Source organism: Cyprinodon tularosa, unplaced genomic scaffold (assembly GCF_016077235.1).
Source record: "Cyprinodon tularosa strain WSP-4 unplaced genomic scaffold, ASM1607723v1 ctg46, whole genome shotgun sequence".
NCBI lineage: Eukaryota > Metazoa > Chordata > Actinopteri > Cyprinodontiformes > Cyprinodontidae > Cyprinodon > Cyprinodon tularosa.
The window spans coordinates 1,237,544-1,265,001 of record NW_024039185.1 but is presented as its reverse complement, the minus strand read 5'-3'; the positions used below and the strand labels follow the sequence as shown (position 1 = coordinate 1,265,001).

General features: G+C 39.3%; 2 protein-coding genes across 3 annotated transcripts in view; both read right to left on the bottom strand.

Annotated features, from left to right (window-relative positions):
* Positions 1 to 370: 370 nt before the first annotated feature.
* Positions 371 to 12,886, bottom strand: telo2 (TEL2, telomere maintenance 2, homolog (S. cerevisiae)). Of its 2 annotated transcripts, XR_005282134.1 has the most exons (21): positions 12,213 to 12,886; positions 10,288 to 10,559; positions 10,130 to 10,198; positions 6,720 to 6,867; positions 6,533 to 6,635; positions 6,379 to 6,447; positions 6,133 to 6,274; positions 5,883 to 6,019; positions 5,582 to 5,667; positions 4,489 to 4,596; positions 4,327 to 4,415; positions 4,144 to 4,235; positions 3,505 to 3,621; positions 3,332 to 3,403; positions 3,084 to 3,245; positions 2,129 to 2,220; positions 1,958 to 2,057; positions 1,770 to 1,834; positions 1,585 to 1,700; positions 760 to 1,042; positions 371 to 499 (listed from the first exon to the last, which is right to left on the bottom strand). XR_005282134.1 is itself a non-coding variant. In XM_038301082.1 (20 exons), exons 1-20 carry the CDS (start codon positions 12,551 to 12,553, stop codon positions 921 to 923), a joined length of 2,502 nt encoding a protein of 833 aa, XP_038157010.1. In that variant the 5' UTR covers positions 12,554 to 12,886; the 3' UTR covers positions 378 to 920. The 2 variants fall into 2 exon arrangements, 1 of the variants encoding a protein (XP_038157010.1); XM_038301082.1 differs by having other exon boundaries at positions 378 to 1,042.
* A 3,330-nt stretch (positions 12,887 to 16,216) lies between these two features.
* rab11fip3 (RAB11 family interacting protein 3 (class II)) overlaps positions 16,217 to 27,458 on the bottom strand; it is a 33,814-nt gene continuing 22,572 nt past the window's right edge. Inside the window, exons 6-14 of the mRNA XM_038300978.1 lie at positions 26,470 to 26,607; positions 23,529 to 23,564; positions 23,309 to 23,402; positions 22,940 to 23,184; positions 22,683 to 22,764; positions 22,422 to 22,559; positions 22,129 to 22,284; positions 21,892 to 22,032; positions 16,217 to 19,811 (exon numbers count right to left, since the gene is read on the bottom strand). Coding sequence (XP_038156906.1) covers positions 19,698 to 19,811; positions 21,892 to 22,032; positions 22,129 to 22,284; positions 22,422 to 22,559; positions 22,683 to 22,764; positions 22,940 to 23,184; positions 23,309 to 23,402; positions 23,529 to 23,564; positions 26,470 to 26,607 — 1,144 coding nt within the window. The 3' untranslated portion in view covers positions 16,217 to 19,697. The remainder of the gene's footprint in view (positions 19,812 to 21,891; positions 22,033 to 22,128; positions 22,285 to 22,421; positions 22,560 to 22,682; positions 22,765 to 22,939; positions 23,185 to 23,308; positions 23,403 to 23,528; positions 23,565 to 26,469; positions 26,608 to 27,458) is intronic.

Here is a 27,458-nt window from a genome sequence, read left to right as displayed (position 1 = left end):
GGTAAATGAGATAGTTTGCCAATGGAATGAGTATTTTTACTCTTAAAATTAGATAATTAGATAATATGCACTTGAAATAAGACAATGCAATTGTTTTTTTCTTATTTTAAGTGTAAATTGTCTTGTTCCATTGGCAAAATGTCTCTTTTACCTCCTCAATTCAAGAACAAATGCACTTATTTTAAGAAAAAATGACTTATCTAGATTTAGATTTTTTGCAGTGTATCGTATGAGTATTATGAAGATCTCATAACGACTCATGTTTATGAAGGTCTAAAAGCTGGATTTCTAGATCCAACCAAAGCAATACATGTGCTAAAATAACCCCAATTCTTATTTTGATATAGAAAATAAATTAGAAATGTTCAAGTTGTTTGTAAAAAAAAAAAAAACATTTTATTTTTGGAAAACATCAGCACCAGTCACCGCCGGAACTGGTAACAGTTGAGCTTCCGTTATTTCAAAATGCATAGATACACTGGAACATTCACAGGATGTCCTTTGGAAACAAAGAGGGGGAAAAAATTGTTGTTTGCACAGGAAAGATGATGATCAAAGGAAGTTCTCGTTAAACGCTGATATTTTAAGCTATAAAAACGGAAAGCAAAATATGAAATTCTTACACAATGTTTTGGAACAGACACCAGGAATGCCTTCTGCAAAGCTCCTATTTCATCATAATTGTTCAAAACATTGTTCACCAGTGTTCCCTTCTTTTTCCTGTATGCAGCAGGATGTGTAATAAAAAAAGCAAAGCACCTGTGAGTCAATCTGGAGTTCAAAGGACATCCTTCTTCAATGATCCGGACTGATTTCCGACAGATCCGTTCATTTATACCAGTGAACATCATCTCCACCACATCTAATTGGCTGCAAAGCATTTCATTTCCTTATACATTAAAATGTTCACATTTAGTATATCAGGATTCTAGGCTCAGGGCCTTTGGATCCTGTAGCTGCTTCTTGAGGCTCTTGTCAAGCAGAACCAGGCTCTGCAGGGCTAAACTGCGGCAGTCTGCGTCCGGGTCTCCTTCCGCCACATCTATGGACAGAGAAAACACGAAAAGACAACTTTTATATTCATGCTCCACATTTCTTTCAATAGATTCTCTCTCTGTTCTATTGCATTTTGTCTTTCAGTTTATGCTCAAGGCAAGGAGAAAATAAACTTAAACTCAATGGATCACGTCACAGCAAGACCCCGCAGGACAGGACATCCTGGTTCCCCTTCTCTTCCCATAAATGCCCAGTGCAGCTGTACATGTGTTTGTTCAGAAATCTGTCACTGATGGGAAACAGAAATACACGATGTGGGTGTAGATGTGAACTAAAGGTCATATAGACTTATTACGCGTTGAGAAGGGGTACAAGGAAGGAAAGACAGAGGGACAGGAGGGACGGAAACAAGAAAATAAGAGAGGAAGAAAAGCAATGAAAAAGGCTATTAAATGCTGTGATCTGATTAAAGGTTTTTCCATCCGCTTTGTCTTTTTTTAGATCTGGAAATTCCTAAAATTCAAAATTCAGTGAAAAACTGGATGTTTGAATACATTTTTTTTGTCCATCATGTCAGCCAAGTCTTACCTGCCAGCCAAGTCCTGGTTTCAAACAGCTGTTCGCCGAGGTCCACCAGCAGACTTTGACTGGGCATGCTCAGGAACACGGAGCAGACGGCGAAGAGGACTCCTCGCCTCACCATCCTTAACAAAGACAAACCAATTAGAAGCCTAAATCCAAACATCTAAAGAGGTGACAGGAATCAGACGTACTGGTCAACATGGTACCGAACTGCCCTCACAAAGTCCAGCAATGCAGCGCCCATCTGTGCAGCAATCTGGAAAAGCAGCAGACGTTCACACTTCACGTAAACATTGAAAGTCTCTGACTTCTTTCTAACCAGCATATAACAGTAATAAAGTTAAAAGGAAAGCAATAATAAAAATGTGGATCAAAGAACCGGTGCATTGAGAGCCAGGTGCATGAAGAGGCCCAGAGTGTGAATCAAGCGGCCAAGAACCAGCTGGTCACTGCCCAACAGGTCAAAGGTCACCTCCGGCCTACAGGAAAAAGTGTTGACAGTTAGGAGCAGGTAACATTAAAACCTTCATGCTTAAAATAAAACACCTACCTGTCGTAATTTTTCAGCAGAGGAAAAAAGAAGTATCCAGCAACAGGAGCATAACGGTTTGGAGCAGCTTTAGATACAGGCTGGGTGGAACCCTGCAGGAAAATCATTACAACCTGAGAAGACGTATCCTTCCCCTTCATAGTTATGAAGATTCTCAGACATCCAGGTCAAAGTCATTCCAAAGTGGTCCAGTAGTTTTTTCCAAAAAACTTTTTTGGAAAGCCTTTGCTGAATCACCAGTATTGAGAATATTAAGATTTATTTTTAAAGAGCACTGAGAATTATGCCAAAAGTATTTGCTCCCCTGTCTTGATTCACATAAGAGTTAAAGTGACATCCCATTCCTAATGTCTAGGGGTTTAATGTGACATCCGTCCACCCTTTGCAGCTAGAATAGCTTTAATGGGGAGCGCCATTTTTTTTTACATTTGGCCCTTGATTTTATATTACCACCATACATCATTTTCTACTCAGCCATATAAGTTTTGTGACATTTGGAGCCGTTCTGAAGATATTCCATTAGGTTATATCCAAGTAACGTCTTCCTATAGGCAAAGAGTTAAAGGCACAAACTAAACTGTTCATAATTTATTCTTTATGGTACGCCAGCATTCATAACATGTAGGTGAATCCCTGTCCCCAAGACATCTGCGGTTATATTTTTTATATTTATATGTTTTAAAAACAAAGCGGCGCTTGTATGATTATTAGTTTTGTTTTTAGTTAATGTGCTGAGAAAATGTCTGAGGTCCTCACAGAACAGCTATCTATACTGAGATTAAATCCCAACCTTGCGGACTCTACTTACTGATGAGGTAAAATGTGAAAACAGCAGTTGGCACTGGAATTTATGTACAGGGTGCACTGATTCCTACTAAAAAGCCAATTTGAAAAGGTTTAAAAGAGCCTGGAAATGCAGGGATTGGAGAGAAAAACACTGATCAGCTTTATTTACCTTAGATATGCGTTTTGTCTTGCTTTGGATCCTCTTTTCCACCACCTGTCTCCAGTCGGCGGGATCGCTGGAACGGTACGATGTCAGCTCTGAGGTGGTAGCAGCACCGGTTACTTTATCAGCAACCGGCTTAGAGAGCTCCTGAGCTGCCAAGGCCAACACCTGCAGTACAAACACACGATTGCTTTATGAATACAGGAAACTACAGAATCAGACCACTTTAAAAATAGGATAACAGCCGGTCTCACCTCTAAGATGTCCATTCGCTGCCGGAGGCTGTAGTTTAAGGAGTAAAACTCTGTAGTCAGGTACTGAGTCACCTAAGCAGAGGACACAGTCCCATTTAGAAAAAACAACAACATTTGTGATAGTTAAAGAAATAAGAGAATGATAATTTTGTGATGATTATTAAATATCATACAGGAATGGCGTCAATGACAGTGAGAGCCACCATAGCTGCCTGTCGTAGAGCCAGGAAGCCATTAATGCTGTATTTATCCTCCATGTGCAAAAGCACTTTGGTCATCTGGACGCTGATCTGAAAGTAAGAAATATCACACCTGATGTAAGAATAATCAGAAACTTCCAGAGGGATTAACAGCAAGAACAAACTAGGATGAAGCAGACTAGCACAAACCTACAAAGGAACTTATGTAGAAACATGGAGGTCGTTCTAACACAGATATATAAATATTTCATGAATGCAAAAGGTCTATTTTAACTATTATATTTATTATTTATGTATTTAAAAAAGGGACAGTGCACATCCAGGAATATTTCAATATGAGAGAATTAGCCTGAAGGCTACTTCCAATATCTAGTCCCTCAGAAGTCCAGAAGAAAAAAGCAAGAAAACACTAAAATACAGTAGATATCAATGAATCATTCAATAAACATAAATAAATAAACTGTAAACAGGAAGTGCATCAAGGAAGTGCATAGGATGCCATCTCCAGACTCCCGCTGACATGCTACATATTAGCAACCAGCCTCTCCATATTAAAATGCCTGAAGCATCGAGACAAGACGCTTAAAAAAGAAGAAATCCTTTTTATTTCACCTCCTTCGCTGCAAAGACGTTCCTCCGCACCAAACCAGCTGCAGCTCTCAAACTGAGCTCCACTCGCTCCGAGTCCTCAGAGGATATCAGAGCTGCGTTAATTAACAGACGGGAAAATATTGGAGTTGCAACCAGACAAACACATTTAGATTTATTTTAAAGAATAAACGAAAAGAGCCGTACTTTCCAGACAGTCCCGCAGGTAACGAGGTGGAGACGCCTGACTCATCGCCTGGTCTCCAGACATGTCATATGGAGTCAGGTCATCATCGCTGCGTTGATAACACACGCAATGAAAACATGAATTCATTGAATCCTAATGGGGTTAAATGAGTGGCTACCTACCTATCAAGATCTGAGTCTGGATCAGTTTTTGATCGCGGAGATGCTGGTGTGCTTCCTGACGCCGCAGTAGGATCGGATGGTTCTCTGATCTCCTCAGCATGGGGGGCTCTGCAGGTAGCAGAGAACATTAAATATACACATCACTCCCCGAAAGCCATGAAATCTAATTCAACCTCTGAGTTTAGTGGCTTTATTCAAAGAGGGAATAAAATGCATGTCAGGAAAATATTCAGAGGTGAAGTTTTCAGACCTCTAATTATCCTTTTATGAATAAATAAGCTTAAAGAACTGTTAAGCTGGTGAGATTTTCCACTAACTTATCATAGCTCATTTATTCTTATTTTCCTGGGGGATAAATATGATGTGACACAGAGACCGTTTTGTCTTTTAGCCGCCGTCCATCTGGCTTTAACCTTTCGGGAAGCACCTTAGACCCGAGTGCTCTACACAGGTACAGCTTTCCTTTTTTTATATCACTTATTTCTAAACCTAAAACCCACCTTTTATAGACCCATTAGACATAGAGTGAAGCTATGACATCTTTTAATTTAAAATTATCATGATTACAAATGGTGGAAACCCATGATCTTGTCCGAAAAATGAAAACAGGTTCTCACGGGGTCTTTCAGCGGGTTCCAAAACAAATAAAGTCAAGTAGTTGTTCCTTCTTTTTTTATTTTTTTTTTATTTGCTCAACAAAAAAGCATAAATAAAAATAAATAAATAAAATAAATAAAAAAGAAGACGAAGTTGTTTCAAGACCAAAATCAGAAATCATCCCCAAAGAAGAGGAAATGATTGGAGGCAGAAATGCTCAAAGATTTCTGATCTGATCCAACCTTTTCTAATTTTAAATAGAAGTCCAGATCTCATCTAACGGGCAGCGTTGGCAGCAGGAGACTCAATAACTGTAACAATCATGGGAGTTTAATTTTCCCACTTAATGGATCTACTTCATTCCAGACTGGATTTATTGTTTTATTGCCATCTAACTACTGAAAAAAAGCCCCCAGTGTTCTGCTATAGTTTCCCATAATTTAAATTCCATTTCATTTACGTAATGGAGGAGCTTTATGCTCCTTCTAAAACGTACCCATCTGCAGGCTCTGGATCAGACTCCGGCTCACTGCTGGGGGTCATGAGAGACAGCAGCTCACGGGTTTCTTCATCCTGCTCATACTATCACACAAAAATAGATTCATCACGCTACAGTTTACCTTGTTAGGATATTGGTTTTGTCATCTTTAACGTCCTCTCTTCTGTTACAATGCAAGGTGAGCCCTCAGGGGACCCGATTGGGACTTTTAATGTGACAAAAGACGAAGAAGTTCAGAAAGTGCTGAATGAAGAGAAGAGCTCTGCTGTTGTTTGTGTTGGTTATTCATCTTCTGTACCTCGAATTTGAGCTTGGTGCCGTTGATATCCATCCGAGAGCTCAGGCACTCCCCCACCACCATGCCCATGGTTCTGATGCGCACCACGCTGCTGTCCAAATGGCTCTGCATGCCACCAAGCATGCACTGGAGCAAATCTGAATTTAAAATAATCACATTTGAGAAATTAGTATAGATTTAAGTTTAACATCACCATAAATGAGAAGGTCAGATCATTTCACCAAAAGAAGAGATTTTTTTTTTTTTGCACCTGAACGCAGCTCTTGCAGCTCGGAGTCCTTCAGCAGACTCACGGTCAGCACGAGGGCCTTACTGACGTAGAGCTGCTGCTCTAGAGGTGTGTGTTTTACTGCACTGGGGTTTGCCCAGGCCTGCAACACAGACTGTAAAACCTGAAAACACATTCATGGATCACACTTAAAACAGCACAGTGTGCAAAAAAAACATCACAATATCTACTACATCCAACCACCAACACTTCATGTGTTAAACAGACCTGGATGAGCAGCGGCCGTCGCTCCCTGTCTGAGGCGAGGTAACCAAGAATCGTTCTCAGGACCGGAGTCTGGACAAAACACAGCAGCAATGATACATCCTGCGCACCAACAGCGTAGGTAATTCCCAGCTGAACGGTGACGGCACTGACTTACCTCATACTTATACTGCAGTAACAGCACTTTATGAGTCAGCACAAAATGAGCCTTTTTATTTGTTAGCACTAGATTTCCAACAACACGACTGAAGGCATCAGGGCTGGAAGTAAGAAATTAAATAGATCAGAACATAAAGGAGTGGTGAACTTACCTGGTGTTTGTTTTCATATGAAGATGGACTTACCTTTTGGCAGCCTGAACCACCCCAGTGAGCACGCTCTCCATCCATCGCTCAGGAACGTTCTCCAGCAGCTTCCAGCACACCCTCTGCCACACCATGTCTGAGCGCGTGCAGAGAGCCAGCCGAGGGAACATCACCGCTAGGACAGGGCCTGGAGAGAAAAAAAAAAAGATGTTTTTTTGTTCTAGGTGGTTCTCTAAAGGAATAATGAACAGAACAGCAACCAAGAAGTGTAATGAGTCCAATAGATCCACAATTGTGAGACAAAACTGCTGCATTTCAACCCATTTACTGTTGGTAACCCATTAAAGAAATGTAAGATTTCCTATTGACTTATATTTTATTGCAGGAGCATAATCCAGATGGAGGGAAGCAGTCGTTGTTTTGCAAGCTTAGTCTCAATTCTTGACTCAATTCAAGTCAAGTCCCAACTCTGAAACTTAAAAATTCAAGTTCTTTTGAGTCTTTTAAAGAAAGTTTAATATACAAGTTAAATGTAGTGTTATGCCGATGCCATTTTTTGTCCCCAATACCGATACATAGATACCTGGCTGTGCAGTATTGGCCGATACCGATACCATACAGATACAATCTGAAATTGATGTGTGTGTGTCTATATATGAAGAACTGCATACTACTTGGATGTAAATAATTGCCATCATGGCTTTGTCAAGCTGCTGCCTACCTTTGTGAAGCAGGAAAAAGACTAATACAAAGTGAATCCAGTAGCACTTTTTATCACCTACCTGGAATGGTCACGCATTCAACAATAGTTGAATGCGTGAAACTTTTGGCTCAAAATGGAATCGGTGCCCTATTCGTTGGTACTCACCGATACCGATACCACAATTTTAGTGCAGTATCGGGGCCCCGCCCAAAACTGGTATCGGTATCAGTGCAACACTAGTTAAATGTATATAATTGCCAATGTGTGCTTTCTAAAATCTGTTTTCCTCAGCACATGATGACATCAGTACAACTGAACATTTGCTAAGAAGATGATACTAGCTTTAGTCAACGTTTGTATTGTAGAAAAAGAAAAGGTAGCTTGGCCAGGTAGACTGCAAAGATAGAGCCTGATTTTAAAGGAGAGACTAACAGGGTGGATGAAAACACTCAGAAACAATCAATAAGAACGGATGTGATGCAAAAACTTTGTTTTTTTAAAGAAAATGTTTAACAGCAGCCAAATGTTGAAGTTTTCAAGCTATAAACTGCTCTTTTAGGACATAAAGGGCATCACTAAAAGCATTGTAGCTGCACTCATAACTGTTATGGTTATGAGTGCAGCATTATTTATGCAACTTTAAATGTCAGACAAAGTTGTTTTGTCTCAGTCTATGATTCTCTTCTTACTTATTTCTTTGTGTGGAGTTCTTTGAAGTTAAATGCCAAAGGGGAAAAAAATTTGCTATTTGGAGCAGATATGTGTTTATAATAAAGAAAGATAAATCTGATTGGCCGTGCTATAGCTCATGCCCACATATGTACGACGTGGAGAGTCAGAGACTCTATGCGTTTGTTAATATAGGATGAGTGAAATTAAGCAACAGTGTGTAGTTTAAAACAAAAAACATTTAAAATTTTTTTTTTTACACTTGGAGACCAGATTCACTGGTCTAAAAGTTACAAGTTACAAGTCTCTGAGCATTTTTCCAATGTAAGTGTAACATCAAGTCTAAATCATTAAATAAATGACAGTCTGACTTGAGTGCTAGTCATGTGACTCGAGTCCCTTCCTCTCATCAGCTGACTCGACACATTTTTATTAGAATTGGGTCCATGAACTGCAAGGGCACAAAAATAGCCCAGATAAACTCATCCTTCTGGATATGGTGATATATTGTAGATAGTAATCTTGCTTTAAAATGACCCATTCTCAGTTTTCTGTTCAGTTTTAACTAATTTATCTGTTGTTTTTGTGTGAACTCATCTCAACATGAACTCTGTCAGGTGCTTTACAGTGAGGGCATGAAGGTTTTTTGTTTGTTTTGTTTTTTAAGTCACTCATTTTTAATTCTGTCTTAGTTCGATCTGACCAAAATAAATGGTTCCAGTTTACTCTGCTTTTTTATATTTATGAGGGTTTGAACTTTCTTCAGGCATTACTCAACTATAAAGTAGATAAATGAGGGTTGCTATGGAGACTTGGGGATTCTATAATGTATCTGTGGGCAGCTGCTCTTTAACAGGGATCTTAGGAGATATTTTAGCTTGTATATCCAAAACCCTTTGCTGTTCATAGAGACAAGATCAGCTTGGATCCTTGTCCTAAAAGGCCCTTTGTGACAACATAAAGCAGAGGTAATGGATTAGCGGACCGCGGTCCAGATCTAACCTGATTTAAAACATTTATACATTACTGCATGTTGTCCAATGGCAGTGTCTAACTTCACTTGCACGCTTCTGCTGTGTATATGGTAAAGCCCTCCAGAGTGCCCAGCACCAGGCTGCACATGATACAAATTAGCCAATGAGCTGAGTCAGTCTGGGATGCAGCTATGAGCTACTTCTAGACACAGCAGGCAAACCTGTGGCAAGCCGGGTGATGGGAAAGAAGGAGAAGACAATGAGAAAAAGAGAGCAGAGAAAATGTGGACTGCTGGAAGAACTGCGGTGAACTGGTGAAAGAAAAGTGAAATGTTGTGCTCAAAGGTGACCCTGCAGATTTAGAGGATGTTTGGCTCAACCTGCTGCTGTGAAGCAGGATTCTCCGCCATGAACACAATCAAAAATAAATATGAATCCAGGCTCAAAATGAGCTCTTGATATGTGCTTTACAATGAATTTGTCTTCATTCAAACCCAGGTTTAAAGCCTTGCAGGGCAGCATAAAGCCCACGGCTCTCATTAAGCCATAAAAAATAAAAAAATAAGAAAGAAAAAAAACGGTCAGTTGAGGTGTTTTATTAAATATGTGAATCAGGAAATTGTCTTTATACCAAACTGAACAATGTTGTTTGCTACTTTAAAAACAATTTTGATTTTAAAATGGAATTTTTTTATTTTTTTTTATTTAAAAAGGCAATGTAAAACATGGATACATAAACACCTCATTTTATTCACTGTTAAAAGTCTGTTTAAAGTAACGGATTATAATAAAAAATGTCTCCGGATCTTTACTGGAGGATGATTTTCTTTATTCGGACCTTGCTGATTTTTAATTGGTTACCCCTGATATAAAGGTGGGAAGTCATAGATGACAGGTTTCAGGAGTGGAGTCAATAACAGATACAATTGTTTTAATTAAAAATTACTTTATTTTAGATAAACTTTAATTTACGTGATTTATTTTTGTTGATGAAATAAAATATGCATTCATTTTCTCAGCCTTTCGCTTGTCTTTAGCAAGAGGTGCAGATAGATCTGTCTACTTGTGGACGTATTTGATTTAAGAGTAGGAATCAAACTCACCACTGTGCCCTTGGATACAAACTTTCCCAAGTGTCTGAGCTACAAACGTTAAAGAGCAGTCTGTGCCACCTGGGAATGACAAAATTAAAAGAACATCTGAGTGAACGAGAAGTGACGGATACAGGTGTAGATCTCCACCAACATGCTCTCACTGTCACCTCTGAGGGCCTGGCAGGTTCTCTCCAGAGCAGCGAGCATCTCTGAGGCCAGGAGCGGGTAGTACTGCTGAGGAGCGAAGATGGGTCTGTTGTTGGGGTGTAACTTGTTGGCGGTGATATCTGGCAGCGCAGTTAAACGAGCTAGCAGGGTTTCCCTGAGCTGAGGTGAGGCTGCTGAATGAAGACAGAAGGACCACAACAGGTCGGCCAGGCGACCGCTCTGCAGGAACCGCTCTGTGATGCTGACGAGGCGCTCCAAACCGCTACTGGAGCTGCAGTGGAGAGAATGAATGACACTGAAGAAGCTGAAATCAAACCCAAAACACCATCTGCAGGTCTATATAAGGATGGCCACAGAAATTCAAATATCAGGCAAGTAAAATAAGCCTCAAACAACCGTCCATATTATTTAATCCACCCATTTTCTCCCGCTCAGTCCTTGTCAGGGTCCCAATTTGGCCGGTGGCCATCTCCAGCTTTCTACAGGCGACAGGTGGAGTGCATCCTGAACAGATCGCCAGTCTGTCGCAGGGCAACAGAGATACACAAAGATGCACACACACTCACATCTAATGACAATTTAGAGAAGCTAATTAACCTAACAGTCATGTTTTTGGATTGTGGGAGGAAGCCGGAGTACCTGGAGAGAACTCCTGCATGCACAAGGAATCGAACCCCAAACTATCTTGCTGCAATGCAATAAAACTACCCACTGCTCCACCATTCAGCCACCATCCATATTATTTCAGAAAAAAAAAGATCTACTTAACATTGATAGAAAGGTTAATGTGTCTACACTGTTTTTTGCTTGTTTGTTTTAATCATCATAAAGGTTTAAGAAAACAACTGTGTTGCCATTGTTAAACAGCCTTGAAAAAAACAGAAAGAAGCTTCTTGTTTTTTTAAAAAAAGAAGAAATTTAATTGGAAGGATGTTAATGTTTCCTCTGATAATCTTTAACCCCGGGTGGTGGACAGTTTTGTAGAGTTTAACAGTCACGGCTGTGTCTCTGCATCATTTTATTCAGATTTGAGAAATTCAACAATATTTTTCAGTACAAGCTTTAAGGAAATGATTTGGACAGGAGGCTCTGACCAGATTACAGATGTTTGGCTGATTCACTAAACTCGGAGAGGATTTCACAGAAGGCCATAAAACAGACCTAAAGCAACATGAGGATCATCACTGTTGGTTTTTCCAGTCCCTGTGAGGAGGAACATCATGTTTTCCAGGGATGTTCTCAGGTAAATAATCGTGCTAGTGTGCAGAGTTGTTTACAGAAAGGGTTAAAGAAGATTCCACCTGCTAAGGACTCTGTGGTGGCATCAGCCATCTTCCATGGAGCAGCTTAACCATCACTGAGATAGTTAAGCATTTGGAAACAAATCTGTAAAAGTTTAAAAACAATTCACTTGACTTTGTTTCCAAGGTTTGAAGACGTTTCGCTTCCTCTCCAGGAAGCTTTCTCAATTCCAATGTCATTGAGAAAGCTTCCTGGAGCCAGAATGACTGTGAACTGGATGACTGAGAATCTCCAACAGCATTTGGAAGACAAGCTCTGGATGCTCCCTGGATGCAGTGCAGAGTGAGCTGTGGCAATAATAACATCACTTTGGGCAACGTCTCAAAAATCATGCATGAAGCTATGCAAAACTGAAAAGCTCCTTCTATGACAGACTGTTGCATCCTTGATGCACAAAGGAGCATTATCACAGATCCTTCCTCCCAGCAGCTGTCTGAATTTATAACAGCCACTCCTCCCTCCAGAATGTAAGATGCTGTGCAAGTCTTCTGTCTTTTTTATTTTTTGCATGTTTCTGTCATAGGTTTTTTAAGCATTCATTTTCAGGGTAAAGGTTCTTCATGTTCTATTCTAAATGTCTAGACATAACAGATAATAAATAAACTAAGCCTACATCTCTCACCTGAGCTGAGTCACCGCCTCCATCAGCACCAGCAGCGTCTGGTCTGGGGGGCCTCTAAGGAACAGAGGGTCCCACAGCTGTGAGCGCTGCGTGGGGGAGAGAGCGTGCATCCAGTCAGCCTGGAGGTGACCCACCAGAACCCGGAGGGTTCGGCTGTAATGGGCCCTCCGGAACTCCTCCCGCTCAGCTGAGGTGGTGCCGCTTTCGGCTCCATCATCTAGAAAGGAGTTCAGCGTTTTCAACGCTTCAGTAACATCTTTATTATCCGTGGAGGTGGAAAGCGTCCTGAAACACTGGGCCACCTTCAGCCGAACCTCCGAATGGGTCGATCCGAACTCCATTTATGCACGATAGCAGAAAGCATAACCTTCTGTTGAAGAATAGATCCCAACAAAAATACTAACATAAATCATTTAGTGAAATTGAATTTTTTAAATTATAATGTCCGGAAAGTTCAGGTGAAATATTAGCTTAATCGTTTCAATTTGCTATAAGAGACAAACGAGAATAAATTCAATCTAATTAATCAGCCACGAACCCTAAACCCAGCACAGGGAACTTGTTTAGTCATATAGTTACAACACATTTTTTTTTAACCAGCTTATATTTAAGGTTTAACGAAGAGCAACGCGGTAAACCGGAGAGCATTGGAATCCTTGGTGTGCTTCATCAAAATAAGAACGGAATGCTCAATACTTCTCACTTTGGTTCCGCTGAGATGTGATGACTAATTTCCTCGTTAACTTCTGTTCTTATGAGATTATATATATATATATATATATATATATATATATATATATATATATATATATATATATATATATATATATATATATATATATATATATATATATATATATAATTCTTTTTTAAGGAACAAATTTTTTAATCAGCATTTATTTATTCATTTTGACCTTAAGTTTATTGGGTAATGCACACGAGTAGAGCAATGTAGAAAACCATAAAATTACAGCTAATAATTATAACTTAATACACAGATAAATTGTTTCCTGTGCTCTTTTCTAACATGCATGTATATTAAATCCTTTAAAAATCTGTTTTAATACACCATCTACAGTAATTCAAGTGATTTCACTCAAGTGGGTTTAAGATTTTGACTATGCCACTTCAAAATCTTCCTGTTTCATTTCTATGTAGAAGAAGACTAAAGGGGATTTGGGTCATTTGCCTGCTGTGTAAAAGAAATAAGCCTGAACAAGATGCCATGAGTCATGAAAAATCTCAAAAACTCAAAGGTGATTTTATTTATATAGCACATTTAAATAGCAATAAATTCAAAGTGAATTCAAAGTACATGAGGGGGGAAAAACAATTTTATTGGTATTAAGTCAACACAAAGAGAAAAATTAAGTTGTATAACAAAAAGATTTTTTTTTTAAATTGGTGATTATTGGACTCTTGTGGCAAAGCAGCTTATTGAAACACATCCTCCTGAGAATATTTTGTCCAAAATATTGGGGATCATCAAGATGTTTCGAGAAATGTGAGTCTAGAGGGTCATTCCCTGGCATCCATAGTGATTCCAACCTTACCTCTGAAGCAATTTTGCACAGTTTCTTTACAGATGTTTAGATGCTCTCTGTTCCTCTGTAAGCTCTTGGTTTAGGTGTTTATGTTTACTTAACCTGCTGCTCCCGAGAAGGAGCTCCTATGTTTTGTGTGTTATTTGAAGACAATAGTTTTCATTATTGATCTTGAGGCCCAGAACTACAGAAATGCCTTTTGGAAGCCTTTCCAAATTGATGAAGTCAATGGTTTCTACTTCTTCAATGTTTAGAACAGGATATGGGGCATTCATTTTTAGATAATTTAGGATATCATGTTGTTAAACATGTTAAAGTGATTTCTCTATTCTAAAAATGTGACAAATCAGCCAAATGTGGTATGTGGAATTAAATACCTTTTAAAAAATCTCAATACTACATTAAACAAGCAGGCTGGTTACTTTTTTTTGGCATCATGCTAAAACGAATATATATTCCTGTAGTAAACAAATTCATTTGAAAACCACATTTAATTCATTCAGTTTACCTGGGGCCTGTTTCTATAAGGAAGTTCAACCAACTCTGAGTTAAAACTTGAACTCTGAGTTGACTTATCCTGAGATTGGAAACTCTGAGTTTTGGGTTTCAGGACAGCTGAAATGAGTTAGTTCAATCAACCCTAAATTGACTGACTGAATTAAGCGCGTGCACCACAACTATAAAAAGCCATTATCAATGGAGCACAGATATTACGAGTCACCATGGCAACAGCGTCAGACAAAAAAAGGTGTGCAAATTTCTCACCAGCAGAACTGGATGTGCTTATGCAAGCATATGCAGAATTTGAACATGTATTTTAAAAAAAAAAGCAACACGGCTGCAGCGGCGAAGGAGAGAGAGTTAGCTTGGGTGAAAATAGCTGCTCGAGTCAATGTGTAAGTTTACATTTTAATTACTTTTATACAGTGTTGGGTGTAATGAATTAAGTTACTTAAGTCATAAATACTGTAATTAAATTAAAGACTATAAAACAATAGTGGATTTAATATCAAATTTTAAAAGGTATATTTTGATTTGAACTTTCTCCCTCTAGTTACACACTTTGGTCAATTTAAGATTAATTCATGCAATTGAATATTGTTTATTTGAAAGCATTAGAAGTGCAGTTTCTTGTCTCTCCTTGTATTGTTCAAGTTGTTGAGGTTGATTTGGGATTTAGAAAAAGTAATTAATAAGTAAGTAAAACAAATTAGTAAGTAGACCAATACTTTGTAGAGACAGTAATTATTACATTAATCTAATTAGACTTGTTGAAGATAAAATTTGAAGTTAGTAATTAAGAACTATTTTAGAGTAACTTACCCAACTGTTATATCAGAGGTGAAACTGGAAGAACAGTATTTTATTAAACCTAATTTAGTTTTCATGGATAGGTGCAATCCTGCAGGCATCAAAAGAACATTGCAGCAGCTGAAAATGAAATATAAAAACATACTTCAAGCAGGTAAGCCTTGAGCACATCATGGGAGTAGAGTAGCTACCTGGCTTTACAAACAGGATCATCCATAAAAGGACATGCCATTTCATTCCCTTTGATGCGCTCTACGTGACTGAAATGTGTGCAATGAATACTGTATGTCCCCAAAGAATCAATGAGGTGTTTAAACACCACTTCCTCTTTAAAAAAGGGGAGGAGACCAAAATAAACTCCGGATTTTCTGAAGAAAACCTGCTCCCGACCAGGTTAGGTTCACAGAGTAAATTGCCATGGTAACTGACTCTGAGTATAAGTTACCTCTCTTTCAGAAACGGGCTTGACTTACTCTGCTTTCTCAGGTTTAACTTACCTCCCTTTCTGAAACAGAAAACCCAGAGTTTCCCTCATTTCAGGGTTAACAAACTCAGAGTTTTCACTTAACCTCCTTTCTGAAACAGGCCCCTGGTCTTTTTTTCCTTCTGCAATCAGAATCACTGCAACATATTTACAGAATCCTTAACGCAGACATTTGCTGTGCCTCTCCTCAGATCATTAATAGCCTTCACATGGCCAGCCCTTTGAAAAAGTCTAATTGTGTTTATACTGATGAGGAAAACTGATTAACATTCTTTAATGGTTGACAATAAACAGTATTAAATACTCTAACATCTTTAGTAACTCAAATTATTAAATTTGTGCAATAATCAAATTCAACCATTAAACTGTCTCTCACCCTAATGAGGATGTCATCACAGATGATGCAATTTTAACTTTTTTTAAATTGAGACAATTTAGGTTATGAATAATGCAATGTTTACTTCTAACCAGCAGGTAGCGATATTGTCTGAATGCAGTAAGTATGATCACCACTGTGAATGTCTAATCAGTACAGTGATAATGTTGACATAAGCTGATAAAAATAGGAGGATGTAATCATAAACATAAAAGAATAAATTCAGAAAATGGTTATTTTCTGCAACCTTAAATGCCATAAACACAATACAAAAACAAAGAAACACAAGTTCTTTTATTCCATTTATTTATTCTATTCTTACTTCCACTTCTTACCTTAAAATTTTCTCTTTTTACAATAAATGACATTTCCCCAGAAACAGTTAGGAGCTAATCATTTTAGGGACCTCCAAAAATATTATACAGATGTACCCAATACTGTTATAATTTATACATTTATCTCTGAAAATAGGAATAAATTTACTTCTTACAGATTCTCTTTTCTACAGTATTTCTTTCCAACTTCCCATGTTACACAATGTTACACTGTGCACTATTCCAGTGGGGATTCCTTCAGCAAACTTTCTTTGGACATTGGAAGAGTGTCTGAGGGAGACAGAAAAAAGAAAGAAGTCCCACCTAAAAATAAAGTTTATATTTACAGCCGTTATTGTATAATTCAAAAACCAACAGACTTTATCCAGGGCTCATTATTAAAGTTTGAGAAACAGTGTATAGACAACAGCCAGAGAGCCAGAAGCAAACAGCGACAGCTTAGACTCTCAAAACCAACAGGGGGTGTAAGAGCATTTAGCTTGTAAAAGTGAGACTTGCACTAAAACCTGGTCCTGAATCAGTGCAGTCACACTGCAGAGACCTTTCTGAGATCAATATTTTTTTGGTTCAATAGGCCAACTTGTAAATTACTCTAGCAGCGACTGTATTTTGAGGGCCCAAATATCAAACTCTGTTTAAAACCATAGATGGCATCGGACCGGCCCTGCTATCAGAATAGTTTCCAGCAGAGAATCAGTCTTTGGTCATCTTTAAATCAGGATGCCAAGCTGAAGAACGCATCTGATTTGGCATAATACAGCCTTCTTGTGTCTATATCATACTTTTGCTTATAAAAAAGGAGGAATTAAGACATTTGAAAGCTCTTTTTTGTTCTAATAAAAGTCTGCAAGTATTAAGATGTAATCTAATCAACATGAGGTTCCAGATCTCAAACAGTGCCGGTTCTAGTGAGTGAAACTGCCCGCTAAGTCTAACATGTTGATCAGAAATGTACAACAAGAAATCTGTAACCATGCAGTACCTGACCTCATCTGGGAAGACAATGGGGACAGAAAAAAAAGAAAGAAAAAGCCGACTCAGCATTATTGGCATCACAAGGCTAGATCGGGTCAAAGCAACATCCGCATCATGGAAGAGAACATATCTTAATCTGACATCCTGTGCCACTCAGTCAAGCTTTGTGCACACAATTCTTAGATAAACGTTAAGAATAATTTCCCCCACAGATCTGATCAGTGTCAACAAATCTCGGGTGATTTCAATAATGCACAAACATTTTCAGCAGAACAGGTCAGTGTGAGCTGTCGAATAAATATCTGCGTGTAAAATGAAAACCTCTTAGATACTGTACACGCTACATGCTAAAGAGCACAGGCAAATGTTTCTCTGTGTAAGACTAAAGAAATAATTTTTCCTCTGCTGTGACTATAAAAATACCTAGAATCTAGAATGAGTGTAGAAAAAAAAAACATTTTACAAGTCATTTACATCAAAGGCCATTTTTCTCCTCCATGGAGTGGCAAGTGAAGAGCAGTGAGAAAGAGGCGAACAGTGAGAAAAAAAAGAAAAGTATCCAAGAAAAAAATGGTGTCAAAGGTCATGATATAAATCCTTCAAGATGCCAGGACAAATTCCTGACATGCAGGTAGGTATTAGTGTCCAGACAAGATGTTTGCACAGTACCAGTTAGTCCAAAAAATGTCCATGGTGCGCGACGTCTTCCTCAACCAGCAGAGGAAAATGCAGACCCGTTGAAATGATTTCTTACTCAGCGTTATTGCTACAAAAACGTCTTCCATATCTAAGCTAGCTAAATGATCCCAGTAAGATAACTTTTAGAGATGGTTGTAGAATCATCTGGATATGTTTGATTAAAAATGGCGTCATCGTAGTGTGATGTTTTTTTTTTTTTCTCCCGCTCAAACAGCCTCCAGATTCCACAGGCTGTAAAATGTTTCCCAGTTTCTCTTTAGTCTTCATAACACGTCTAATTCAAACCAAAAAAAAAACACATATAGTGCAAAATACAATCAATAAATTCTTCACATACAACTTATCAAATGCCGGCATTTTATAGTTGCAATAACTAAATCATTTTTGCAGGAAAAAAAAAAAAAAACTCAATTCCCTGTTATACTCAGCAAGATAACACTGGGATCAAGTGGGCTTTTCTTTTAAGGAATAGCTCAGAATTAACAAGTTTGAGGTTCTGTTGCTCATGTAAGACATGAACATGAGCAGCTCATATCTTACCTACCGAAGAGTAACTGCATAAGTGTAAATCCAGATCAGTTAGTCTTAGAAGCTACACCGCCATGCAGGGAAGCTCATAAGTGTATCGCCAATGATCTTCCTGCAGGGAACTGTTGCAAAGCTCAAATACAAGATATCCAAGTAAGGCAGTTTATATAGATTTAAAGTTTCTTGCATCGTTTTAGTTTTATATGAGACAGTTCATCTGAACCATGAACCCTCAGATAGCCGTTAGAATTTAGCTTCTTGGAGCAACTTTTTACTAAAATGAAAAACTATCCCAGAATGAGGACTACTGTAGACTTATCTTAACCTTACCTAAAGAATCTGAGTAGATTCCCTCAATGTTAAAAACATTTAGTGTTTTTCCAGCCCACGTGAAACCCAGGACCCTGTTTCATTGCAAAATAACCCAACATCCTACAAGAATGATTGCTTTATATTTTTAGTCCCATTTTAGTGTTGCCTTTCTGATTCACACAAACATAGAAAAAGCAAGGGAATGTCAAACACTCCCAACACACACACACAAAACCCTGCAGGAATTTCTCATCTGGAAGCAGGGAGAAACGTCCCTCACTTAGGTTGGAATGACAGCCGAGCCTGGTGGAAAGCACAGAGCACGCAGAGGGCCGTGTAGGCAGCAAGTCAAGCTCTGAAAACGTTCAAGATAAACAGTTTTTTTTAACAAAAAAACCAGCGCTTCATGCGGCTTGTGATTCAAACACGATTCCACCTGGTTCTGGTGGCCTTTGACTGGGTCACATATCGAGCATTTTGTAAAGTGAAATACTTCAAAAAAAACTCTTAAGGCCTTTTGGTAGAACTAGCTGATGTTTTTAAGCTCAAATCAAAGCTGATTGCAGAAACTGGAGGAAAAATGAGAACAACTTCTTATATTTTCACATGTATCCACACAATGGGGGGGGGGGGACTTGGGTTCCTCTAGCCAGATTCATGGAAGTCACCAGAACCCAAGGGATCTCAGTAGGCCAACATACAAACTGAACAGAAACATGAAAAACAAGCTTATTCTTTATTTTACTGACGGTTTTTTTTACTTCTCAGTCTTTCTCCTTGGAGTTGTGAGCGTTGCAAAGAAGTCCAAATAAATTACTTTTTACATCCCGTCCTCCTTTTCCCTCTTGCCAGGTCTTTATTATAAATATGTTTACAGCCTGTGAGACGGAGCCAGTGGCACCTCCTCAGGCTGTATGCCATCTATTTGACCTCCAGGATAGATGGGTTGGACTCCATGATGGCCACAATAATCTTGTCGATGTAATCCTGGAGTCGATAGTTGATCTCTTCTTGCTTGTGAACAGCCTCCATTAACTAGAAATCCAAAAATAAACAGAAGTCTGTGAGAAACACCAGATTGATTTCTGACTTCCCACTTTGAGAAATTAAGGTTTCTGAAAATTGGTATCTAGACATCTAAGATAAGAGGAAGAAAAAACGTTCCGTTTTCAAAATGAGGAGAAAGTGGCTGAGGTCATTAGCGGTGTCTTTGAAGGACCCAGTCCAGGTAGGCTGGGTCCTTCCAGGTTCATGAAAAGAAGGAGGCCAGAAGAGGTCGGCTATACAGGTGCTGGTCATAAAATTAGAATATCATGAAAAAGTAGATTGATTTCAGTAATTCCATTTAAAAAGTGAAACTTGTATATTATATTCATACATTACATACAAACTCATATATTTCAGATGTTTATTTTGTTTAATTTTGATGATTACAAATGACAACAAATGAAAATCTCAAATTCATCATATCAGAAAATTAGAATATTACTGAAGACCAATAAAAACAAAGGATTTATAGAAATGTTGGCCAACTGAAAAGTATGAACATGAAAAGTATGAGCATGTACAGCACTCAGTATTTAGTTGGGCCTCCTTTGGCCTGTATTACTGCAGCGATGCGGCGTGGCATGGAGTCGATCAGTCTGTGGCACTGCTCAGGTGTTATGATAGCCCAGGTTGCTCTAATAGTGGCTTTTAGCTCTTCTGAATTGTTGGGTCTGGTGTATTGCATCTTCTTCTTCACAATACCCCATAGATTTTCTATGGGGTTAAGGTCAGGAGAGTTTGCTGGCCAATTAAGAACAGGGACACCATGGTCCTTCAACCAGGTACTGGTAGCTTTGGCACTGTGTGCAGGTGCCAAGTCCTGTTGGAAAATGAAATCTGCATCTCCAAAAAGTTGGTCAGCTGCAGGAAGCATGAAGTGCTCTAAAACTTCCTGGTATGTGGCTGCGTTGACCCTGGACCTCAGAAAACACAATGGACCAACACCAGCAGATGACATGGCACCCCAAACCATCACTGACTGTGGAAACTTTACACTGGACTTCAAGCAACGTGGATGAAGTGCCTCTCTTCTTTTCCTCCAGACTCTGGGACCTTGATTTCCAAAGGAAATGCAAAATTTACTTTCATCAGAGAACATGACTTTGGACCACTCACCAGCAGTCCAGTCCTGTTTCTCTTTAGCCCAGGCAAGACGCTTCTGACGCTGTCTGTGGTTCAAGAGTGGCTTGACACAAGGAATGCGACAGCAGAAACCCATGTCTTTCATACGTCTGTGTGTGGTGGTTCTTGAAGCACTCACTCCAGCTGCAGTCCACTCTTTGTGAATCTCCCCCACATTTTTGAATGGGTTTTGTTTCACAATCCTCTCCAGGGTGCGGTTATCTCTCTTGCTTGTACACTTTTTTCGACCACATCTTTTCCTTCCCTTCGCTTCTCTATTAATGTGCTTGGACACTGAGCTCTGTGAACAGCCAGCCTCTTTAGCGATGACCTTTTGTGTCTTGCCCTCCTTGTGCAAGGTGTCGATGGTCGTCTTTTGGACAACTGTCAAGTCAGCAGTCTTCCCCATGATTGTGTAGCCTATAGAACTAGACTGAAAGACCATTTAAAGGCTTTTGCAGGTGGTTTGAGTTAATTAGCTGATTAGAGTGTGGCACCAGGGGCCATCAATTTTGAACCTTTTCACAATATTCTAATTTTCTGATATGATGAATTTGAGATTTTCATTTGTTGTCATTTGTAATCATCAAAATTAAACAAAATAAACATCTGAAATATATGAGTTTGTATGTAATGTATGAATATAATATACAAGTTTCACTTTTTAAATGGAATTACTGAAATCAATCTACTTTTTCATGATATTCTAATTTTATGACCAGCACCTGTAGATTCAAGAAGGTTCAGCCTTCTCTGGTTTTCCGCCGCCCCTCACTCAGCGTATGATCTGTTACCTAGCAACCGTGAACGTTTATTCATAAAGCTGGCAAAGAGTGGATTCCAAACTTCTCATTACTGTTCTGTGTGCCAATTACATTTCTGAGGAGCTTCAGAAGCAGCACCGTCCTCACGGATATGAGACTATAGGTTTGTTTGGTAAACTTACCTCTGCTCGAGACACAGAGTTAATCTCAGCTGCCAGGGAATCTGAGAAGGAGGCAGACATCAAATTCTTGGCTCCCTGGATGCTCAGGTTGATGATTTGCCCGTTCAATTCATCATTCTGCTCTTTCAGAGTTCGGTTGTCCTAAAAATAAGAGTCAAATTTTAAAACAACCCAGACTAAAGTAGAACATTAAGAAAAATAATTTAAACAGATGGTGGGGGGGGGGCGGATTATTACCTGTTTGAGTCGTTTGATCTCCTGTTCCAGCTCTGCTTCACGGGTTCGGGTCTGATACTCCTGCAGCCCGGCGCTGAGGGATCGACCTCGCTTCGCCTCCGCCTCCAGCTTGTACAGCTGAAGATGCTCAAGCTGCTTCCTCAGGTCTTCTATAAGCTGAGGTACAAATGCATCAAAAGGAAAGAAGAAAATAATCTTATGACGCTTTAAAATGCACTAATATCCAACAGATATAACAGTTTTGCATCAAAGTGTATTTATGGTTTTTCTTTTCACAGGGAAAAGCCTCTCACCTCCTGAGTGCTCTCCTTCTCCTTCTGGTTTTGATGACGCTCGTGACTCAGCTTGTCAGCCATCTTCCTGCGAGATTCGGTCTCCTCATCCAATCTGTCAGACATCGTTTCCACCTCATCCTGGAGTTTTCTTTTCTCCTAAAAAATTAAGAAAAATTATAAAAATAAACAGGGTAGCAGGGGAAAGAGAAACGGAAACAGACTATTCAGAATAAGTAATACGCAAAGGTAGAAATTAAAAAAAAGAAACTCATGGTTTACCTCCTCTAATCTCTCGATGTTTGCTCGAAGACAAGGGACACACGACCTCAGTTCGCTGTTCTCATCATCCAGCTGTTGGAGCCTAAGTAACAGACAGATGTTCCTTGTTTTTAGAAGCACGTCTAATTAGCAAAGAGCCTGAATGCATTAAACTGGTTAAACGCTAATTCAGCAGCATGCTTCAAACCATTTAAACTAAATTAACTCAAAACAATCAGTCAAATTGAACATTTTTTCTAGTCTTCTTGCCTCCTCACCTGGCCTGGAGGTTTTCCAGCTCCAGCCCCTTCTCCCTCTCCAGCTTGTTCAAGGACTCCTTGTGACGTCGGGTCTCCTGCTGCAGCTCCTCATCAGCTTGGAGCTCCTGCTCTTTCAGCTGCTCTTCCAGGGCGTTGGCCCGATGCACCAGCTGGAGATTCTCCTGACGCAGCCGAGCATGCTGCTCTCCCGAAGCCTCAGACTCCTTCTCCAGCTCGGCTACTCGGCGCTCCAGGAGCAGGACCTGAAAAAGATGGATGCTTATGGTCACCAGAATTAAAAGGTGATTTGTTGCATAAACAAACATGTCCTTAAAGTGCATCTGAGAAACTTCTGAAGCATAACTGGGCTCCATTCTGCTTGTTTACTTTGTCTGTGATGTCATTATCAGCGAGCTCCAGGATGTCCCGTGTTAAGTCACTCATGGTGTCCAGAGTCATTGAGCTGTTTTGGAGCAGATGCCTGAGTGCAAAGAAAGAAAAACAGAGGTCACTGAAGTGTTAACAAAACCCTGATAAGCTGCAGATTTCAGATGGCATCACGGATGCAAATACTTCTCCTCTACAGAAATGAGAGCGTTTCATTTACCTCGCCACCTTCTTGCTGGAAAGCCTCTTGCCGGCACTAAATTAGGACAGACAGACCAACAGGAAAAAAAGTTAGGAAAAGATGACTCCTCTAAAGCCATCGTCGACGGAGGTTCAGTAACTTAAAATACACAGCAGTCCAACAAACATAGCAGCAGCATGGTTTAAAAAGTTTTAGAAAGCACTTCTGTTGGAGCAGCTTTGCATGACAGGATTTACAGTAACAAAATAAAAGCAGCAAACTTTCAAATATAATTTTAGGAATCGGAAAGAAGATTAAAAACTAAAAGCCTTCTTCTGTTTATTAATGTCACCAACAGGGTTCATTTAAAGCTTTAATATTTTTACTCCATCATTTCAAGGACTTTTACAATCCCTGCTGTGACTTTACTACTGGGTCCAAAAGACCAAGATCCACTTACTGCAGATACAGGTGCTGGTCATAAAATTAGAATATCATGAAAAAGTAGATTGATTTCAGTAATTCCATTTAAAAAGTGAAACTTGTATATTATATTCATACATTACATACAAACTCATATTTCAGATGTTTATTTTGTTTAATTTTGATGATTACAAATGACAACAAATGAAAATCTCAAATTCATCATATCAGAAAATTAGAATATTACTGAAGACCAATAAAAACAAAGGATTTATAGAAATGTTGGCCAACTGAAAAGTATGAACATGAAAAGTATGAGCATGTACAGCACTCAGTATTTAGTTGGGCCTCCTTTGGCCTGTATTACTGCAGCAATGCGGCGTGGCATGGAGTCGATCAGTCTGTGGCACTGCTCAGGTGTTATGATAGCCCAGGTTGCTCTAATAGTGGCTTTTAGCTCTTCTGAATTGTTGGGTCTGGTGTATTGCATCTTCTTCTTCAAAATACCCCATAGATTTTCTATGGGGTTAAGGTCAGGAGAGTTTGCTGGCCAATTAAGAACAGGGATACCATGGTCCTTCAACCAGGTACTGGTAGCTTTGGCACTGTGTGCAGGTGCCAAGTCCTGTTGGAAAATGAAATCTGCATCTCCAAAAAGTTGGTCAGCTGCAGGAAGCATGAAATGCTCTAAAACTTCCTGGTATGTGGCTGCGTTGACCCTGGACCTCAGAAAACACAATGGACCAACACCAGCAGATGACATGGCACCCCAAACCATCACTGACTGTGGAAACTTTACACTGGACTTCAAGCAACGTGGATGAAGTGCCTCTCTTCTTTTCCTCCAGACTCTGGGACCTTGATTTCCAAAGGAAATGCAAAATTTACTTTCATCAGAGAACATGACTTTGGACCACTCACCAGCAGTCCAGTCCTGTTTCTCTTTAGCCCAGGCAAGACGCTTCTGACGCTGTCTGTGGTTCAAGAGTGGCTTGACACAAGGAATGCGACAGCAGAAACCCATGTCTTTCATACGTCTGTGTGTGGTGGTTCTTGAAGCACTCACTCCAGCTGCAGTCCACTCTTTGTGAATCTCCCCCACATTTTTGAAGGGGTTTTGTTTCACAATCCTCTCCAGGGTGCGGTTATCTCTCTTGCTTGTACACTTTTTTCGACCACATCTTTTCCTTCCCTTCGCCTCTCTATTAATGTGCTTGGACACTGAGCTCTGTGAACAGCCAGCCTCTTTAGCGATAACCTTTTGTGTCTTGCCCTCCTTGTGCAAGGTGTCGATGGTCGTCTTTTGGACAACTGTCAAGTCAGCAGTCTTCCCCATGATTGTGTAGCCTATAGAACTAGACTGAAAGACTTTTGCAGGTGGTTTGAGTTAATTAGCTGATTAGAGTGTGGCACCAGGGGCCATCAATTTTGAACCTTTTCACAATATTCTAATTTTCTGATATGATGAATTTGAGATTTTCATTTGTTGTCATTTGTAATCATCAAAATTAAACAAAATAAACATCTGAAATATATGAGTTTGTATGTAATGTATGAATATAATATACAAGTTTCACTTTTTAAATGGAATTACTGAAATCAATCTACTTTTTCATGATATTCTAATTTTATGACCAGCACCTGTATTTAAGAAACAAAATCAAAGAACTTTAAAAAAAAAAAAAAAAAAAAAAAAAAAAAAGGAAGACTGTAGGGCAGAAGAAGGAAGGAAGCAAGGAACTAGGAGGCACAAGAGAGTAAGGAAAGAATCAAGAAGTAATATATAAACAAAAACATTAAAAAACAAAACAACGACGGAAGTAAAAGGATAAAGAAAAATGAAGCAAGGAGACAGAGTTTAGAGGAAGAAAACCTGGAAACAAAAATGGAAAAGCAGGAAGGAAAAAATATAAATAGGTAATTTATAAAAAAAAAAACATTGAGGGAGAAAAACAAAACAAAAAAAAAGGAACAAACTATATTCCAACAATGGAATTTGGAAAGTAGAATTTGAAGATAGTCTTTGGGAACACTAAACCAAGTTTCTGCAAAAAAAAATAAAAAATTAAAAAAGTCCCAGTCCCTTCAATCCAAGCTCATCAAATCTGCTCCAATAAAGCTTCTGTTAAATATTTAAGTCAGAAATCAGTCAAAAACTCACAAAAAATAAAAAGAAAACCCAAAAACCTACCTTTAGAACAAATTTAATATGAAAAATAAGACAGAATGGTAAAAAAAAAAATTGCTTCATTACAAGAAACAAACTAAACAGGGTTTGTACAACCCCACTTCCACTCCATACCAGTTTATGTACTGAACATAAAAACTGAAAGCTGCAAAGAAAAGGCCTGAATGGGAAGATGAGTGCCATCTGTACTGGAGATTGGTCTGTACAATAAAGCAATGTGTGTGCAAGTACATGCCACCAAAACAAACGTATCTCTAGTTCTTTACAACATGCACACATCAAGAGGACATGCGTGATACTGTGTCTAATCAGCACTGTACAGACAATCACACAGCTCCTAATCACAGCAGGGGGTGCACAGCGTGTTACCTAGTCATCTCTAGGAAATTGAGGCGAGTGGAGAGGTCTTCGAGACGACTTATTTGTTTGTGACACTGGCTACAGAAAAAGTCCAGAGCCTCCTCCCTGAGGAAGCTCTGAAAGCAGTCAGGGAGAGAAGCGGGTGCGCTGGAAAGAGGAAGGAAAGAGGAGGAGGTTGTGGTGAGTGACAGACAAGTAGAGGTGGGGGTGCATTCAGGTGTGATAGGAGGTCCCCAAACAGGAGAGCCTGAAACAGTTAAAGTGAAAGGAGACATGAAACAGAGAAAATCGGCTGTGGTTTGTGTTCTGGACAATGTAAGGAAACCAGACGTTCCTGAGATAAAAAGTAGGAGGATTACTGGAGTGATAAGTGTGTTTTTATCCATCGATTCATAGTCTGATCCGAGTTCCCTAACCCCCCCCCCCCCCCCACACACACACACACACATCACAGAGTCTATCCCCACAAGGAAGGAACGTTTTGGTAAATGGTGGTAGGACAGAACAGAAGGAACCCAGCAGTGTTTGCACATGTCCTCAGAGCTGGAATAAGCGTGGGTGTGTGTGGGAGCAGTGCTGCTACATGCACAGCAGTGAGAATGAGTGTATCACAACGGTGACGCATTCACACCGAGTGGGTGAAGCCTGTGGAATGCTTGTTTTTATGGTAGGTTTTTTTACCTCACAAACTAGCCAAAGAATTTAATGATCAAACTTTTTGGGGGGCTTTTGAAAACATATTTGGACTGCTCCTTTATTCAATGGTTGAATAATTAAATGATATTAATCTTCAATCTTTTTTAAAACAAACAACTTGGTTGGATTTTGTTGAGGAAATTGTGATCCCCTCAGAGTCAGCAACTTACCAAGAGACTTGAATAAAAAAATTCATCCGTACTTTTATTTGGCTAAATGTTCTTTGAGTTGGAGTCAAAATTTAAAAAATTTTAAACTATAAACATAGTTCCGGATGGATCTGTGACCATTTTCTTGGCAGA

Bases quoted from the DNA above. Each gene is read 5' to 3' on its own strand.
- telo2 (XM_038301082.1), bottom strand. From the start codon at position 12,553: ATGGAGTTCGGATCGACCCATTCGGAGGTTCGGCTGAAGGTGGCCCAG. The intron at 6,868-10,129 runs GTGAGTTTGATT...TTTTCTCTCCAG, and splicing joins TTGTATCCAAGGGCACAGTG to GCCCTGTCCTAGCGGTGATG. The intron at 2,221-3,083 runs GTAAATAAAGCT...ATTTTCCTGCAG, and splicing joins AGACAAAACGCATATCTAAG to GGTTCCACCCAGCCTGTATC.